Here is a 17727-nt window from a genome sequence, read left to right as displayed (position 1 = left end):
TCAAGTACTGTGCTCAAGTACAATGTTGAGGTACTCCACCACAATTATTTAAAAACGTATACTTCAATCCTATTGTATATACATTTCGGCCATTTGAAAATAGCAGATCTACAAGCTCACAATGCGTCTGCACCTGACAAATAACCCAAAATATAAAAAAAAACTAAAACTAACTAAAACTATTAGCATTTAAAAAAATAAAAACTCAGCTCTAAAAACAAATGAAAACTAATTGAATTAGGAAATAATATTCAAAACGAACTGAAACTAAACTAAAATGAAAAATCCCAAACTATTATAACCTTGGTCCACACCACAACTATAATGACGACAGTGGTGAAGGATACGATATATTTACAGTTAAAGTGCTTGGTGTGAATGGCCCTTTACTGAGTTACTGATCAAGTCAGGGTCTGTCCCCCACTCAGAGGGTCTTACTCTGGACTGAGGATGTTGGAGTCTGCCTTTGCTCAGACATCTGGGGGGTGTGGCCTTTAGAGCTCCAAATACTGTCCACTAATCTACCCAGATGAAAGACATGGATGCGATGTGTTGTGAGCTTGTGGATCGGCTATTTTCATGTGCGTGTGGTATGATAAAATAAAAAATAAATTAGGCATTAGGCGGTGCATAGAGTCAGGATGTTTTTAATTGACACGCTTTAAACACAAGGTGGAAAAAATAACAAGAATGTCCATTTTGAATGAGTTTCAGGTCTTGTTACTATAAAAATCATTGCACTTCTTTAAAGGTCACAGAACCCCTGATAAGATGCCGGACATGTACATCTATTGACAATTTGTTAATTTGCAAACAACTTTACATTGTTCCATATCAATGGGGAAAAATGAAAAGAAAAGCCACAATCACCAGAGAGACCATAGCTCTGAGTCTGACAGAAATGTACAAACAATTTGAACATAGACTTATAATTGACACAAGTTTTGCTATGAAACACAGTTGACCAATGACTGACTATCTTTGATATTTCTTTAGTACAGTGACACATTTTACTTGCTCAACTTGGACCAAAGCCTGCTGTCGATTGGTTCACCATATTTCAAAGTGTTTGTCTTTCAGGAAGGGGGTTCTGTCCATGAAGCAGTTGTTGAAGAGTCTGGAAAGACATCAACGGATGCAACATTTTACATCAACGGTTATGATGTGTTCTAGTACAGTGGTTCTCAAACTTAAACGTCCATTCTACTCACCGTACAGTTTGGATGGAGGCGTTGATGGAGAGCAGATGGAGCAATCTGTCCGTCAGAGCATCGGTGAGCTTATTGTGACTCAGACTACAACAACACAAGGTAGAGAAAGAATAAAGGAATATAGATTAGTACCACACGGTCACATTTCCACAAGTGTTGATTTTTACAGAAAATTTTGATCTAGTTTTAGTCATATTTTAGTCATCTGAAATGTTTTAGTTTTTGTCTCGTTTTAGTCGACTAAATCTACAGTTGATTTAGTCGACTAAAATGTATTTTGGCGGTGCGTTGATGGCGTCGTAATGGCTGATTTTACACTTGGTTGCGCTCTGAAAATAGCCAATCTACAAGCTCACACCGTGTCGCAGCGCGACGTGTTGTGAGCTTGTAGATCTGGTATTTTCAGAGCGCAACACCCGAGCGCAAACCAAACATAAATTGACTTGTCTTTTAGTTCTACTGGATCTCTTCTCTACTAGTCCCTCACTAACATTTTAGTCTAGTTTTTATTTGTTGACCAAATTGTCAATATATTTAATCTTAGTTTTAGTCAGTGAAAAAAAGTCGACGAAATCAACATTGATTTCCACAAGCGCACACACATACACGCACGCACGCAGGCAGGCACGCACACGCGCACACACACACACACACACACACACACACACACACACACACACACACACACACACACACACACACACACACACACACACACACACACACACACACACCACTGCATTCTACAAGACCATACTCACTCCAGGACTTGTGCTTTGTGCAGGTGGGGGATCAGAGTCTCTAGTAGCTGGTCAGTGAGGTGACAGTGACTGAGGTCCAGTTCTGTCAGTCCCTCAGAGTGTTCCAGAACCAGGGCCAAACATCTACAGGCCTTCTGGTCTAGTGTGGTCTCACTGAGGTCCAGCTCTCCGCCCAGGGCCCCACACAGCAGGGAAGCTGCTCCCATCGCTGCGTTCCTTTCACTGCCCTCAGACACCAGGGAGAGGAGCTGGAGAAGGATGGGTTTGCTGGCTCTGAGGGGAAGAAATACACAACGATGAGCAGAACACTGAGATGAACAGTGTTGGAAACTAGCAGTGGTGGAAAGTAACTAAGTACATGTACTCAAGTACTGTACTTAAGTACAATGTTGAGGTACTTTTGCATTACTGGAGTATTTCAAAATGTCTATACTTAAATTTCTACTCCACTACATCTCAAAACTTCGGCTATTTGAAAATATCCAATCTACAAGCTCACAATGCGTCACAATGCATCACAATGCGTCGCGATGCGACATATTGTGAGCTTATAGATCTGCTATTTTCAAAAGATTGTATACATTTGAAAACTTCTGAAACAGGACACTCTGCATAATGAGTACTTTCTACTTTTGGTACTTTAAGTACATTTTGATAACCAATACTTTTGTGCTTCTACTCAAGTAAATGTTGAATTCCGGATTTTTACTTGCAACAGAGTACTTCTACAGTGCAGTATTGATACTTTTACTTAAGTAAAAAGTGTGAGTACTTTTTCCACCACTGGAAACCAGCTTCTTCTTAGATTTAAAAATGTGTTGTCCTTCTCACCTCAGATGGACTCTGTTGAGGACAGGGAACAACAGGTCCAGTCCACTGTCCTCTACCTCACAGTCTGATAGGATGAGCTGTGTCTCCTGGCTGCTGCTGTGTCTCAGGAGGACAGTAGAGATGTCCCTGCAGTGTGTGACGGTCAGAGACAGCGCCACCGCCTGGCCTTGCGCTGACAGGTCCATAGAAGAGGAGCAGGACAGATCCAGTCTGTGCTGTAGAGCTCTGAGCAGACTTGCTGCTGCTGCCCCCTGCTGTGTCTGACCGGTACTGCTGCAGTGGTGGAGGAACGTCAGCAGCAGACTCCTGTCAACACTGGTATGACAACATAACACATTTAATCATCACTTCATTGATTGATTCTTAACCCATTAAGACCTGAAGCCGATTCTACGAATGTCTTCTAAATCCCAACAGTATTCTGAAAAAAAACATATGTTTCTATATCAGTGGTGCTCAAACTTTTTCATGTCAAGGACCCCTAAAATTATATCTATTTGGCCGCGGACCCCCATCTGAAAATATTTTGTCCCAGGGACCCCCCAGAAGCAAAGATTTGAGTTACAAAGGTTTGCTTTAAAAATATATATATTCAAAGACTTGCACAAATGTTCTTGATTTTTCAAAAATAGCAGATCTACAAGCTCATAGCGCGGCACTCGGTGCCGCGCTATGAGCTTGTAGATCTGCTATTTTTGAATAGCCAAAGTGTAAAATAATGCTTTTTATCTCAAAGCTAAAAATGAACACATTGAATTACCCATCTAGGATTGATGTATTTATTCATAACCTTTTATATTCACATTGCATATCACAAATGTGTGTTACAGCATTGATAACCGACTATATAAACAACTTACCTTAGATGATAGACTTTCTCCAGAGAGTGTAGGATGCACTCTGTTGCTTCTGGTGGTATGGAGGTCCACAACAGGCTGAGTTCTGTCACTTTGTCACAGTGTTTGAGGGCAAAGAGCAGAGCATCACAGTCCACTGTGTCCAGCTCTCTGTTGTTCAGGTTGATCACATGGTCTAACGACCTCAATAAACTGGACACACAGACACTGGAATGACATTTATATGTCTCTCTGATGGCACACAACGTAAAGCTGGGACTGGGTCTGTAAACATGAATTAGTATTAGTCAGTGGTGTAAAGTAACTAAGTACATTGTATTTTATTTGAGTATTTCCAATTTCCAATACTTTTACTTCTACTCCACTATCTCAGAGGCAAATATTGTACTTTTACTCCCCTACAATTATTTGAAAACTTTAGTTACTAATTACTTTTCAGATCTAAATTATGTTATTATAAAACATACATTAACCACTTTAGCCCTATTTTATACCTGGGCTATTTGAAAATAGCCGATCTACAAGCTCACAACGCGTCGCATCGCGACGCGTTGTGAGCTTGTGTTTGAAAATAGATCTGCTATTTTCAAACATTTTAGTACTTTTACTTTTGGTACTTTAAGTACATTTTGATGCCAATACTTTTGTACTTTTACAAGCAAATCAAGTACATTTTGAATTCTAGACTTTTACTTGTAACAGAGCATTTCTATATGGCAGTTTTGGTACTTTTACTTAAGTAAAGAATTTGACTTAATCATCAAAGAATAGAGTCTTCAATACAATAAAGAAAACTAATATTTACGTTCATTTTTAACTCACCTTTTAAATGAAACTCTGTCTAGAAAGGGTAAAAGACTTGACATTTTTCTCCCCGAGATCTTGCTCTTCCTCAAGTCCACAGCGATGATCTGGGCTGATGACTGCTGTAGCAGATAGAGAAGAACCTCCCAGTCTAGAGAGCAGGAGGTCAGATCTCCACCGACCTTCATCAGGAAAGACTTTGTCCAATCCTCATCCTGAGCTGTAAACACAACACCGGCTAGCTCCTGTAGAACCTCTGGACACAGTCTAATGAAAATATGGATCAAAGAATGTATACAAATTAGTGAATATGTTCAGAATGAAGGTTGGGTAGGGTTTTATATCACTGACATATTGTATGGCTCAACAAAACAAACAGACTTACTTGACTGTCAGTTGAGCATGGTGAGACAACAGCGGAAAGAGGTGGTATGGATGGGTGTTGGACTTGGTCATGTCCAAACATCTGACTGACCAGTGTCTCAGCAGATATGCCACATTGCTATGAACCTTGGACAATAGTCTCTCTGGTTGTGGCGTGGTCTTTAATAGGGAAAGCTCTTCAATAGCCACCGGAGAGGGCAAACGTCCTGTTCCTACCAATCGAAAAACTAGCATAACCATGCTTTCAGACAGTCTGAAAATCAAGGGAAAAGGAAGAAAAGCTTTAAATTATGCACACTCATATTCCTAACTACACAGCTATGTCACATGATTCAGAGCCAAGACACAATTTTGGTTTTAGGATTAGTGGCCAAGAATCAAATAATTTTACGGAATCTAATATACATAGCCTACCCTAGCCTTTGGATTTGTGAAACATGTCTAAAAAGTAGTGAAACTCCTTTGAGAGAGATCTTGCTGGGTGTCAGGACCAGGTTCACACTAGCGCCGCAGAGTCTCAGAACTTTCCCCACAGACTTGCAGGCGTTTGTCCATAAATCTCCTCTCAGCACCAGGGTGAAATCAAGGAGTCGGAAGAGAGAAACTAGCTGTTCAACCTCCATTCTGGATCTAACAGTGATGGATTTACATGTGTGCTGAAAGAATCCTGGATCACACCTGAAACATCAACAAACAACAAACAAACAATTCAGCAATATTGTATAAAAAGATTATAATATTATAATAATAATACAAATTAAAATAATTAACCTCTGTGTATTGCTGGAAAATGCATACACATTAAATTGCTATACATCAATGACTACATGTTGCATCAAACTGGATATATTTCATATCTAAAGCTATTATAAAGAATAACCAACCAACCAAGACAGATTATATACATACTGTAGGTACCGGGATAAAGTTGCAAGTAATCAATCCCGATTGAATACACTGTAAGTGCATTCATCATACCTTATTATGTAAAAAACAAACAAACGAACAAACAAAAACACGCTATAGAGATGACTTTTATATGTAGACAAATATTCAATGAAAGAAAAATCATTAACCTGAGCTGTGAGATGTAGGGTAGACACTGAAGGAAGATCCTCACATCACTCTCTTCATCTGACCAGCCTCTCAGCTCTACTAGTTTCTTCTCTGGTTGGAGTTTCATTACCTCTAGGAGGAGGGGGACCTTTCTCTCTGAGAGGTCTATGGACCAGACGACAGGAGCTGATTGGAAAACTGGTTGTAACATTGGAAGAACACTTCTGTCTGTTTCAGTCTCATAGTTCTTCACATAGGAGCACAGGTCCAGTAGTAGATCACTTTGATGTTTAAGGTTAGTCTTGTCAATGAAGGGGAATGTTTTGTAATTACATACAGAAGACAACAATTGTAGAATATTCTCTCCTGTTTCTTCATCCCTTACTGCTGTTTTACAGATGAGCCTCCCCAGGAACTTCCCCAGGAATGCATCTGACATTCCTGACCATCCATCAGCAAAACTGTAACAGTTCAAATGAATCGTGTTAATGTGTATTTTCAGACATAGCTTGCTCTTTTTTTCTCTCTACACCAACAATTGGGTTTTTACGTTCTTCACACACAACTATTTGGAGGCAAATAGTGACAAATAATCAATACTTTCATTAATCATGCCTCATCAACTTTTGAAAAGTTATACAGCTTATATAGACAAATATTAAAAGAAAGGAAACACATTAACCTGAGCTGTGAGATGTAGGGTAGACACTGAAAGAAAATTCTCACTTCAATCTCTTCATGCGACCAGCCTGTCAGCTCTACTGGTTTCTTCTCTGGTTGGAGTTTCAAGCATTCTAGGAGGACATATGCCTTTCCTTCTGACTGGTCTATGGACCAGACTGTAGGAACTGACTGGTAAACTGGTTGTAATGCTGGAAGAACACTTCTGCCTGTTTGAGACTCATAGTTCTTCACATAGGAGTATAGGTCCAGCAGTAGATCACATTGATACGTCCTGTTTCCTGAAGTATTATACAACTTAATGAAGGGGAATGTTTTGTAATTACACACAGAAGACAACAATTCCAGAATCTTCTCTCCTGTTGCTTCATCTCGTTCTGCTGCTTCACAGATGAGCTTCCCCAGGAACGTGGCTTGTTTTGATATTTCTGTTGATCGATGAGTGAAACTGCAACAGTTCAAATGAAAACTCACAGTTATTGAGTCAACCGCAGTCAAAGAGTTAACACTAAGGATTTGACTGTGTATACTGTATATCATACATATATCACATGTTCTATGAGTATTTCATGTATTCTCTGATTTCTTACATCGGATTGGTTGTACCATGCATACTGTAGCTGTGTAGCATACTTATACGATATACTTTCTCTTGTTCTCTCAGCATTTTGCTTCTATCCTGACCTGGATATGCTGCACAGCTCTTTGTATTAATAAGAGAAACTCTGTCTCTCTTTGTATTATAATTAATTTATAATAGAATACAAATGTATATTTGCCTGTTGTAAATTCAGAGCACCAAGTGACAAATAATCAGTACATAATTAATTCAAGGGCATGAATCATACTGTACCTAATTATCTGTAATAAAAAAAGGTAGACCGGTTTTATATGTAGACAAATATGAAATAAAAGGAAACTCATTAACCTGAGCTGTGAGATGTAGGGTAGACACTGAAGGAGGATCCTCACTTCACTCTCTTCATCTGACCAGTCTGTCAGCTCTACTGGTTTCTTCTCTTGTTGGAGTTTCAGCACCTCTAGGAGGAGGGAGACCTTTCCCTCTGAGAGGTTTATGGACCAGACTGTTGGAACTGACTGGTAAACTGGTTGTAATGCTGGAAGAACACTTCTGCCTGTTTGAGACTCATAGTTCTTCACATAGGAGCATAGGTCCAGCAATACATCACTTTGATACTTCCTGTTTCCTGAAGTATTATAAAACTCAATGAAGGGGAATGTTTTGCAATTACACACAGAAGACAATAATTCCAGAATCTTCTCTCCTGTTGCTTCATCTTGTTCTGCTGCTTCACAGATGAGCTTCCCCAGGAACGTGGCTTGTTTTGATATTTCTGTTGATCGATGAGTGAAACTGCAACAGTTCAAATTAAAACCACCATGAAATATTGATTTTGGCATCATAAACAGAAACAGTAATGTACACTATCCATCAGATGCTAGGTGAAAGAGTCACAGTAAAATGAAGGAATGAGGAACGCTCAAAATATATTTCTCTGTGCTATCTGTACTTTGTTGACTAGTGTTGGTGTAACCATTGTCCTAGGAAAATACCACAACACAACACTCTGCTGTTCTGACCAAATGTACCAATAAGGTCTATTTGGTTCCATCTGTACACTCTTCAGATTTAAATTAACACTAAGGATTTGCCTGTGTATACTGTGTATCATACAGATATCACATGTTCTATGAGTAATTCATGTATTCTCTGATTGTATTCTTACATCAGATTGGTTGCACCATGCATACTGTAGCTGTGTAGCATACTTATACGATAAACTTTCTCTTGTTCTCTCAGCATTTTGTTTCTATCCCGACCTGGATATGCTGCACATCTCTTTGTATTAATAAGAGAAACTCTGTCTCTCTTTGTATTATAATTCATTTATAATAGATTACAAATGTATATTTGCCTGTTGTAAGTTCAGTGCACCAAGTCACAAATGATCAGTACTTAATTAATTCAAGGGCAGGAATCATACTGTACCTAATTATCTGTAATAAAAAAAGGTAGACCGGTTTTATATGTAGACAAATATCAAATAAAAGGAAACTCATTAACCTGAGCTGTGAGATGTAGGGTAGACACTGAAGGAGGATCCTCACTTCACTCTCTTCATCTGACCAGCCTCTCAGCTCTACTGGTTTCTTCTCTTGTTGGAGTTTCAGCACCTCTAGGAGGAGGGAGACCTTTCCCTCTGAGAGGTATATGGACCAGACTGTTGGAACTGACTGGTAAACTGGTTGTAATGCTGGAAGAACACTTCTGCCTGTTTGAGACTCATAGTTCTTCACATAGGAGCATAGGTCCAGTAGTACATCACATTGATACTCTGTGTAATCATAATCATCATCATCCCACTCAATAAAGGGGAATGTTTTGTAATTACACACAGAAGACAACAAGTCCAGAATCTTCTCTCCTGTTTCTTCTTCCCATTCTGCTGCTTCACAGATAAGCTTCCCGAGGAACTTAGCTGGTTCTGACATGTCTGACCATCCATCAGCAAAACTGTAGCAGTTCAAATGAAAACCAATATTAAATATTGAGATCTCTGTTCATAAACAGGACCAAACAATCATGGACACTGTATCCATCAGGTTGATGAAAGAGTCAATGATTAAGTGAAAATGAAGGTATCAAAAAATGTATGTTACCAAATGTGTTCATGCTTGAAATCTATTTCTCTGTACTCTCTGTACTCTGTTGACTAGTGCTGCTAGTGTAGACATTGTCCCAGGAACAGACCACAACAATCTGTTGTTCTGAACCAAATGTACCAGTAAGGTCCATTTGGTTCCATTTGTGCAATTAACACTATGTTTGTATCATATGGAGATCACACAATCTCTGAGGGATTCATGTATTCTCTGATTGTACTGTCCGATGGTTGTATATATTCATGGTATATCCTTAAAGCGTATACTTGCTCTTGTTCTCTCTGCACTTTGCTTCTATCCTGGTTATGCAGCACAACATTTTGTATTAAGAAAGAAAGCTCTCTCTGTCTTTGCATTATAATTATTTATAATAGAACAACAAATACGTTTAGCCTCTTGTCACTTATGTATACCATAGGTGACAAATACTCAGTTCATAATTAATTCAAGTGCATTAATCATACCGCATTAACTTTAAAAGGGTAGACATTTTTTAGACATATATTACATGAAAGGAAATATATTAACCTGAGCTGTGAGATGTAGGGTAGACACTGAAGGACGATCTTAACTTCATATGACCAGCCTGTCAGCTCTAATGGTTTCTTATCTTTTTGGAGTTTCAGCACCTCTAGGAGGAGGGAGACCTTTCTCTCTGAGAGGTCTATGGACCAGACTGTAGGAACTGACTGGTAAACTGGTTGTAATGCTGGAAGAACACGTCTGCCTGTTTGAGACTCATAGTTCTTCACATAGGAGTATAGGTCCAGTAGTAGATAACATTGAGACTTTCTGCGATTCCAACTACTATACAAGTCAATAAAAGGGAATGCTTTGTAATTACACACAGAGGATAACAATTCCAGGATCTTCTCTCCTGTTTCTTCTTCCCATTCTGCTGCTTCACAGATGAGCTTCCCCAGGAACTTGGCTTGTTTTGACACTTCTGACAGTCGATGTGTGAAACTGCAACAGTTAAATGAAAACCGACGTGAAATATTGATCTCTGGATCATAAACAGAACCAAACAATGATGAACACTGTAGCTGTCAGATTTTAGGAGAAAGAGTCAATGGAATGTGAAGAAATTATACTTTTATATGGATTTTATATATAGACTACTATTAAATGAAGCAGATTAGACCTGAGTTGTGAGATGTAGGGTAGACACTGAAGGATAATCCTCCCTTCATTCTCTTCATCTGACCAGCCTGTCAGCTCTACTGGTTTCTTCTCTGGTTGGAGTTTCAAGCATTCTAGGAGGACGGAGGCCTTTCTCTCAGAGAGGTCTACAGACCAGACTGTAGGAGCTGCCAGGTAAACTGGTTGTAATGCTGGAAGAACACTCTTGTGTGTTTGAGTCTCATAGTCTTTAGCATGGGAGTACAGGTCTAGAAGGAAGTCCCACTTGTGATGCCAACATTCAGATACTGAAAACACCTTCTCTATTGCTTGTGTTTTTAGCCTCTCATGGAGAGCTGCTTCCAGACACAAATTCATCAGAAAAGTGTGTCCTGTTTGATTCTGAGAAGTAAACCTGTCAAATATGAAGAATAAAGAGGAACCAGCATTACAAATTTGACCCATGAATCTAAAACATTATGAAAGTCTGTATCAAAATTCCTCTTTCACTAGAATTAATTAAATCTCAACTGTAAATAATTATTTAATAAGTAGATCCAGCGCATTATTACTAACATACAAAATTGTCAACATACAGTATTGTTGTCTTTATTGTTGACTTAATGTATTATTCAAGAGAAAGCTATTAATGATCTTAAAGTGGAAAGTTTAAGATCATCTCAATGTGGAAGGAAAAGCCTTCTTTTAGAAAGCCAGCTCTATAAATAACTATAACTCTTTAATTTAACCTTGTTTTCCAGCCTTTTTGATTCATAACGGATACTTGAATGACATTTCTTGTTAAATATTGTCATACAACTTTGTTACAGTAATCATTATACTCATGTTCCTTAGCATTATAAAGTAATGTTAAATGTCCAACATAATTCCATTTACCTGAGCTTTGAGATGTAGGGTAAACAGTGAAGAAACATCTTCACTTCATTCTCTTCATCTGACCAACCTCGCAGCTCTACTGGTTTCTCCTCTGTTTGGAGTTTCAAGCATTCTAGGAGGACAGAGGCCTTTCTCTCTGAAAGATCTATGGACCAGACTGTAGGAGCTGCCAGGTAAACTGGTTGTAATGCTGGAAGAACACTATTGAGTGTTTGAGTCTCATAGTCTTTAACATGGGAGTACAGGTCTAGAAGGAAGTCCCATTTGTGATGCCAATATTCAGACACTGAAATCACTTCCTCTATTATTTGCACGTTTAACCTTTGATGGAGTGCTGCTTGTAGACACATATTCATCACAAATCCGTGTCCTGTTTGAGTCTGAGAAGTAAACCTATAGAATGAATAGGAGGAATCAATATTAAAAACTTGATTCATTAACCTAAAACATACTTTGATTATAATTTAGAAGCTACAAATACCCACATTCCATTTGAACTAGATTTAGTTGAATCTGAACTCTAAATGACTCTTTAAAACATAAGTCACATGTAGTTTCAGCTGCATACTAATGTTAAAGATAATGAAGGTAAAATATTTCATGTTCTAAGATTACGATATATTTTCAAGCCATATTGTTAGTTACTCAAAATACATCTTTGTGAGAGTTGCCGTATCCTTCTATAAAAAAGTATCTCTTAACTGAAGGTTTAAATATAATGAATTAATATTCAATATACAACATAATCAAAGCTACCTGAGCTGTGAGATGTAGGGTAGACACTGAAGGAAAATCTTCATTTCGTTCTGTTCATCTGACCAGCCTCTCAGTTCTACTCGTTTCTTCTCTGGTTGGAGTTTCAAGCATTGTAGGAGAACAGAGGCCTTTCTCTCGGAGAGGTCTATGGACCAGACTGATGGAGCTGGCAGATAAAGTGGCTTCAGAATGGGAAGAACCTGTGTATATCCTTTAGTGCTGACATGTAGGTAAAGATCAAGCAGGATGTCGTATCTCATAGTGTAAACAGAGAACAATGACAGGAGTGTATTCACTATACTCTGAAATACTTCCCTCTTATGCATTACTGCATCCAGGCACAAATCTAATAACAGCTTCTTTTCTTCCCCCTCCGGTAATCCAGGGAATTGCTCCTGAACCTGTGACTCTGTGCCTCTGGATGTGCATCTGAAACTTAATTGCAGTATTCAAAGAAACATGGGTCACAAAACAATTTGTGGAACCTTATAGTATGGCTGTTATCAAATAAGAACATATTTTTTTCTTCTTAAAAACACAATTGTTTCAAATGTCAGCAATTCAAGCTGCACAGCGGTCTTACAAATCATTTGAAATCCTATAAGACAAGAATAAAGTATCAAAAACACCTGAGTTTGCTGATATGAGGCAGAGACTCCAACATAGTATGTCTTAGATCTTGACAGCAACTGGTCTTCTTGTCCCAGAGGAGGCAGAGGTTAACCTTCTCTGGACTGTTCTGCATGACCTCTACTGCTCTTTCAAACACTTGTCTTTTCCCACAACCAACTGGAAGGTGCAACTCATTTCCACCAAGGCCAAGTAAACTGCTGTAATCCATCTCCTCCTCACTGAGGAGCAAAGCCTTCCAGAGCTGACTTTGCAGGGTGTCACACCTGGAAGAATAGGTTTTCCTGAAGTGAGACGTTCCCCTCCATATACAGTTAATTAAACATGTTGTAAATTCTATATTAGGGAACTGGTAGACTTAAAAGCCTACCATCTGAATCCCATTACAGATACATAACAAAATGTGGTATTTTTTAACCACTTATTTAAACCCTATACTTCCTCAACTGGGGTCCCAGGGGTCTGTGCCTGGCCCTCTCCTCTTCTCCCTCTACACCAAATCTCTTTGCTGTAAATAGCCAATCTACAAGCTCAGAATGCATTGCTCTGCGACACATTGTGAGCTTGTACAGTAGATCGGCTATTTCCGGCAAAGATATTTAGTTTAGCCAACTGAGTGTAGGGTTTAAGTGGTTGAAAAGGCAATTGCTAATGTACAGTATTAGTACAACAATGGTAACAACATAATTATTTAGAGTAGACAATCTATAGCACTAGGTGACACATGGTCTAAAGCGCATGGCACAAATGCCTTAGGGGTGTGTCCAACTCAAAATGTGCCTGTTAGACGACGGATAATCTGAGGCGCAAAGGGATCGTATTTAATCTGTGAATTAGTCAAGGGTGTGTTTTGGGTGTGACATGAATTACTCCAGTCATAGTGTATTTTTCCTTTCACTTTGTGTGTGCCTGCATGGCACATTTTCATCAATTCCCTCTGCAGATTGCTGATCCGTTCTGGGTCTAAAGCAGATACGGGAACAGTTTGAGTGTGCACAAATTAGTAGTAGGCGGGCTCCTGACTGGATCAAAAATGTTTTTGCGTCAATTGCGTCAACTTGTGTCGGGTGTAAGATATATTAGGGCCCATAGTGTGGAAATACAAAATACAGTACATGCTCACCCATCCAATTGGACATTTTTCAGACAGCCAAGTATTAATCTCAGTCCTTGTTCTGATACAGTGTCCTCCAGTTTTATCTCTATTTTTCTGTCTTGCGACTGACTGATTACATAAGAAACAGCACAATAATGGTGAGGATCAAGATTCTCTTCACTCAAATCAAGGCAATAATCCAGTTTGTCCAGGAAGTGAAGACATGCCTCAGTGGACCGAGATTCATACAAGCACTGGCATATGAACAGTATGTTGCTGTCATCAGAGTCACTGTGATCTTGCTTTAGTGGTGACAAGAGAAATGTGGTTGCGATTTCCCTGATGAAAGACTTAGATCTGTCCTTCACCTGCTGATCTGGACCAAGACATTCCAACATGTCAAGATTCTTCTCGCTAAACAAACCACACAAGAAAAGGATCACATGTTTCATGTGTTTCATATCTTCAGTACAACCCTGTTGCAGAAGTTCAGTTATTTTGTCAGGATTCTTCAAAAACCACAACGCTGCAAAAAACTCCTGTATGGTATAGTGGAGAAATGCAGAGTGGCGTTTCCATAGCGTAGGTCCAACTTGAACATCAAGTGTCTTCAGGAAGGCTGAATGAACACAGCTTTCTTCACCAGACAATGCTGTTAAATTCACAGATTTCCCTTGTGTTGCCTGAAAAGCAGCCAATGCCAAAGCAAATATTGCCTCACTGTAGTGTCTCATATAGTTGTTTAGTTTCATTTTTGGTATAGCCTTACCACTGTGCTTTTGAATGCAACTGCGAAGAATGTGGATATGTATTTCAGTTACTGTGCACGGTTCTTGAGAGGCCATAGAGTTCGTGAAAAAAAAGGATGCAACCACCATCAATGCATATACTGGGACATGGCAAAGACTGAACAACTCCAGGTTGTTCAAAACATTGCTCGACTGCTCAGTGTTCAGCATCTTAGCTAAGTATGCTCTGATGGACTTTGTGCTGAAGCCTTTGACCTCCACCCTTAGAGAAGGCCAGTCTAATAGGAAGTCTTCTGATTCAACCTCTGATCTGCATGTGATCACAATCTTTGCATAAGGAAGCAGGTCCCCTTTAACAAGACCCTGTATCACTGAGGAATCCGGGAGATCTGTGAGTCCATCAAAAATGATAGTAACACTTTCAGAATGCCTCTTTATGTCGTCGAATACTTCTTCTTTTCCTTCACCTGGTTCACTAAACTTATTGAAGAGAAGATTCTCCAAACTCAGGGGATTTGTGATTTTTCTCATATCAAAATAGAACATGTAATCCAGGTCACTGCTAGCTCTAGTTTCTCCCCAGATTTTCAGCATTTGACATGCAGCTGTTGTCTTTCCAAGTCCAGGCTCACCAACTAGGAGAATGTTGTTCTCGTGTGTTTTGAGTAAGTAATCTACAGATATTTCATGTTTATCCTCAGGAATGTAAGTCTTCATTTTTTTGGGGCGGGTTTTCTTGCATTTTTTGCTCTTGAATATTATCCTGTTATATGGTGGATTTTCATTTTCATGCGTGTCTAATACCAGCGGTGTGTAAGACAGATCTGAATACTTCTCCTTTGGTAGGCCTAGAAACTCTTTGCTTTGGTTCCACACATCTTCTGATAGTTCAAGGGCTTTGGTCTTTAACTTGGCCTGGTATCTGTGGCATGGTCTTGGACCTAAAATGAACATAATAATAAGTGGGTAAATCAACTGTAAACTGATTTAAGTACATATACAGACAGTATTGTTGAATAGATTAGGGGTTCACATTTTTACACTCTCACAACTCTATGTTAACAATGCAGAAAGTAAGCATATCAGTGTGCACTACAATACTACATTTGCCAATATTTCCTTTACATACAGTACCTTTAGAGTAGTTTATTTCCATTTCCTCATCGTCTTTGAAAGAGAAGCAGCTGATCCAGTGGTGTAGGTCACAACTGCTCTTCTGAGTGGAGGTGGAGCCCACTTCTTCAAACACTGGTTTCTCTAAGGTCCTGTTCCTAGTGATGTCAATGACCTTTAGTAATTCATAGCTGGCTGCTTCCCCTTTTTTTGTGACCCAGTCTAGTATTGTTCTTGTTTTTTCATAGTCACCAGCCTTTGTCTGTATTTCACAGACCTCCTCCGCAGTGAACACCCTTCGTTGATGCAGATTCTCCACAATGAGCGAAAGATTCTGCAGTCCCCCCACCAGACGGCTTCTGGCATTCTCTATGTATTTCACAGCTGACTGACTTGTACATGCCATGTCGCTTTTTTTCTTGCACATGTAGCCTATACTAACCTGAATCCATAGGCTAGAAAAATGGCAATGTAAATTATCACTATGTTGATTGTGTCAAAGTCAAAAATTCTGTCCATTTGTATTTTGTTTTCTTGTAAAAGTAAAAAAAAATGATAAAATATGGAAAATAAAGATTATATTGTAGGTTACAATAAACACTACAAAGCTATAACACTACAAGAACAGTTGTATCCATGTTCTATTTAAAATGTTACATTTGTGGTCTGTATAATTAGTTCAATTCAAATGCAATGTATCAGTCCTTCCTGGATGAAACGCGTAAATGTGATGCAATCCATAAAGAGGAAGCTACATGTCTGCTCGTGATCAACACTCAGCAGCAGACATTCTGTATAGCCTACAGGTTTTAACTGTGAGTTGATCCTATCTACTATCTATCATATCTATCTCTCCCACACAGCACACCCAGACAAAAAAAGGCCAAATTAAAAACCTGAGTAGAAACTCAAAAATGGTCAATGACTGGAACAAAAAAATCATGACTGAAACTAGGCCTAAATGGATGATTTACAACTCACAACTACCAAATGATGTTGTCAAAAGTACATACACTACTACAGTATTATGTATTTTATGTTAACATGCAATAGATCTAAGTTTAGCCTATAGGCCTACATCAAGTTTTCATATAGGCCTACCGTACCCAGAAACATGTAATGTGAATGTCCGTGTCAGCCTGTCAGTAGGATGTAAATGCAGCGACAGTGTTCGATGTACTCTGTAAATTAAAACATAGAAAAGATGTCGCCTGCATGAGACACATTTCTCTGTCTATTATTTGGCTTTGGTCTTACTGATATCCACAAGATGGCGCCATCACTACATAAATCGAAGCACCCAGGCTCTAAATCAATGTATAAGCCTTAAAGCCTACATCAGAGTCTCATCATACCTGTAACCTTGATGATCAAATCCCTGATTTGAAAACTTATTGTTGCAGACAGTGGCTGTATCATATGTAATAGTTTTTGAGACGGGCACTACTGGGAAAAAAATAATTGAAGTCTTCAAAGGATTTGGACATGGATTTTGGACAATTTGTCAGCTACACCATGGCCTTGAGTCCATATTTATAACATAATGCAATGTGTTTGATCAGTGACCTATTGAGTGGTGCAGATCAGATAAGATACTGTATACATTTATAGGCTCATATAAAAGCTGATAATGCATTGTGAGTGTGTGATACAGTACAGCACAGCTGTAAAAAATAAAATTAAAAATACAATAAAAATCAATATGTTGTAACTGAACATTCTTGTTGTGAAAGCAAGGACCTTATTGTAAGGATAGTTTGGTATGTCTACCAAATTCATGCAGTTGTAAACATAATTCAGCACTATACTATGTGTTTCAAAGTTTCAATTTCGCGCACCAGTGGTTCCAGGGACCCCCAGGGGTCCTTGGGGTGTACCAGGGGGTCCCCAGCTAAATGAGTTACAATTAGTTACTAAATTAGTGTAACAATCATTTGAACCACTTTAACCATGTTATACTTTGGCTATTCAAAGAGTGCCATGCTATGAGCTTGTAGATCTGCTATTTTTGAAAAATCGTGAAAACTTGTGAAAAATCTTTCATATGTATATATATTTTTTAAAGCGAGCATGTTTAACTCAAATCTTTGCTTC

At 38.9% G+C, this 17727-nt stretch overlaps 2 protein-coding genes across 2 annotated transcripts; both read right to left on the bottom strand.

Moving 5' to 3' along the window:
• Positions 1 to 746: 746 nt before the first annotated feature.
• On the bottom strand, positions 747 to 7856 carry LOC311059041 (uncharacterized protein). The gene is made up of 11 exons (XM_084076617.1): positions 7514 to 7856; positions 6587 to 7033; positions 5925 to 6365; positions 5263 to 5526; positions 4850 to 5101; positions 4483 to 4731; positions 3664 to 3924; positions 2804 to 3118; positions 1973 to 2245; positions 1212 to 1295; positions 747 to 1117 (listed from the first exon to the last, which is right to left on the bottom strand). The coding sequence occupies exons 3-11, from the start codon at positions 6341 to 6343 to the stop codon at positions 1051 to 1053; spliced, it is 2184 nt and encodes a 727-aa protein (XP_083932743.1). The 5' UTR covers positions 6344 to 6365; positions 6587 to 7033; positions 7514 to 7856; the 3' UTR covers positions 747 to 1050.
• A 182-nt stretch (positions 7857 to 8038) lies between these two features.
• On the bottom strand, positions 8039 to 16044 carry LOC311058713 (uncharacterized protein; the record flags this gene model as incomplete). Its single annotated transcript, XM_084076177.1, has 9 exons — positions 15655 to 16044; positions 13799 to 15461; positions 12675 to 12941; positions 12046 to 12474; positions 11290 to 11682; positions 10415 to 10807; positions 9799 to 10236; positions 8672 to 9121; positions 8039 to 8045 (listed from the first exon to the last, which is right to left on the bottom strand). The coding sequence occupies exons 1-9, from the start codon at positions 16037 to 16039 to the stop codon at positions 8039 to 8041; spliced, it is 4425 nt and encodes a 1474-aa protein (XP_083932303.1). The 5' UTR covers positions 16040 to 16044.
• Between the last annotated feature and the right edge of the window lie 1683 nt (positions 16045 to 17727).

The sequence above is a fragment of the Gymnoscopelus microlampas genome (genome assembly GCF_963454915.1).
Source record: "Gymnoscopelus microlampas genome assembly, chromosome: 13".
NCBI lineage: Eukaryota > Metazoa > Chordata > Actinopteri > Myctophiformes > Myctophidae > Gymnoscopelus > Gymnoscopelus microlampas.
The sequence above is the reverse complement of the archived record's forward strand: the minus strand, read 5'-3'. Positions and strand labels throughout refer to the sequence as shown.

Coding starts and splice junctions, on each gene's coding strand:
- LOC311059041 (XM_084076617.1), bottom strand. CDS start 6,343: ATGTCAGATGCATTCCTGGGGAAGTTCCTGGGGAGGCTCATCTGTAAA. Junction 3,925..4,482: donor GACAGAGTTTCATTTAAAAG/GTGAGTTAAAAA, acceptor TCATGTTTACAG/ACCCAGTCCCAGCTTTACGT. Junction 1,118..1,211: donor GCCTCCATCCAAACTGTACG/GTGAGTAGAATG, acceptor ATGTCTTTCCAG/ACTCTTCAACAACTGCTTCA.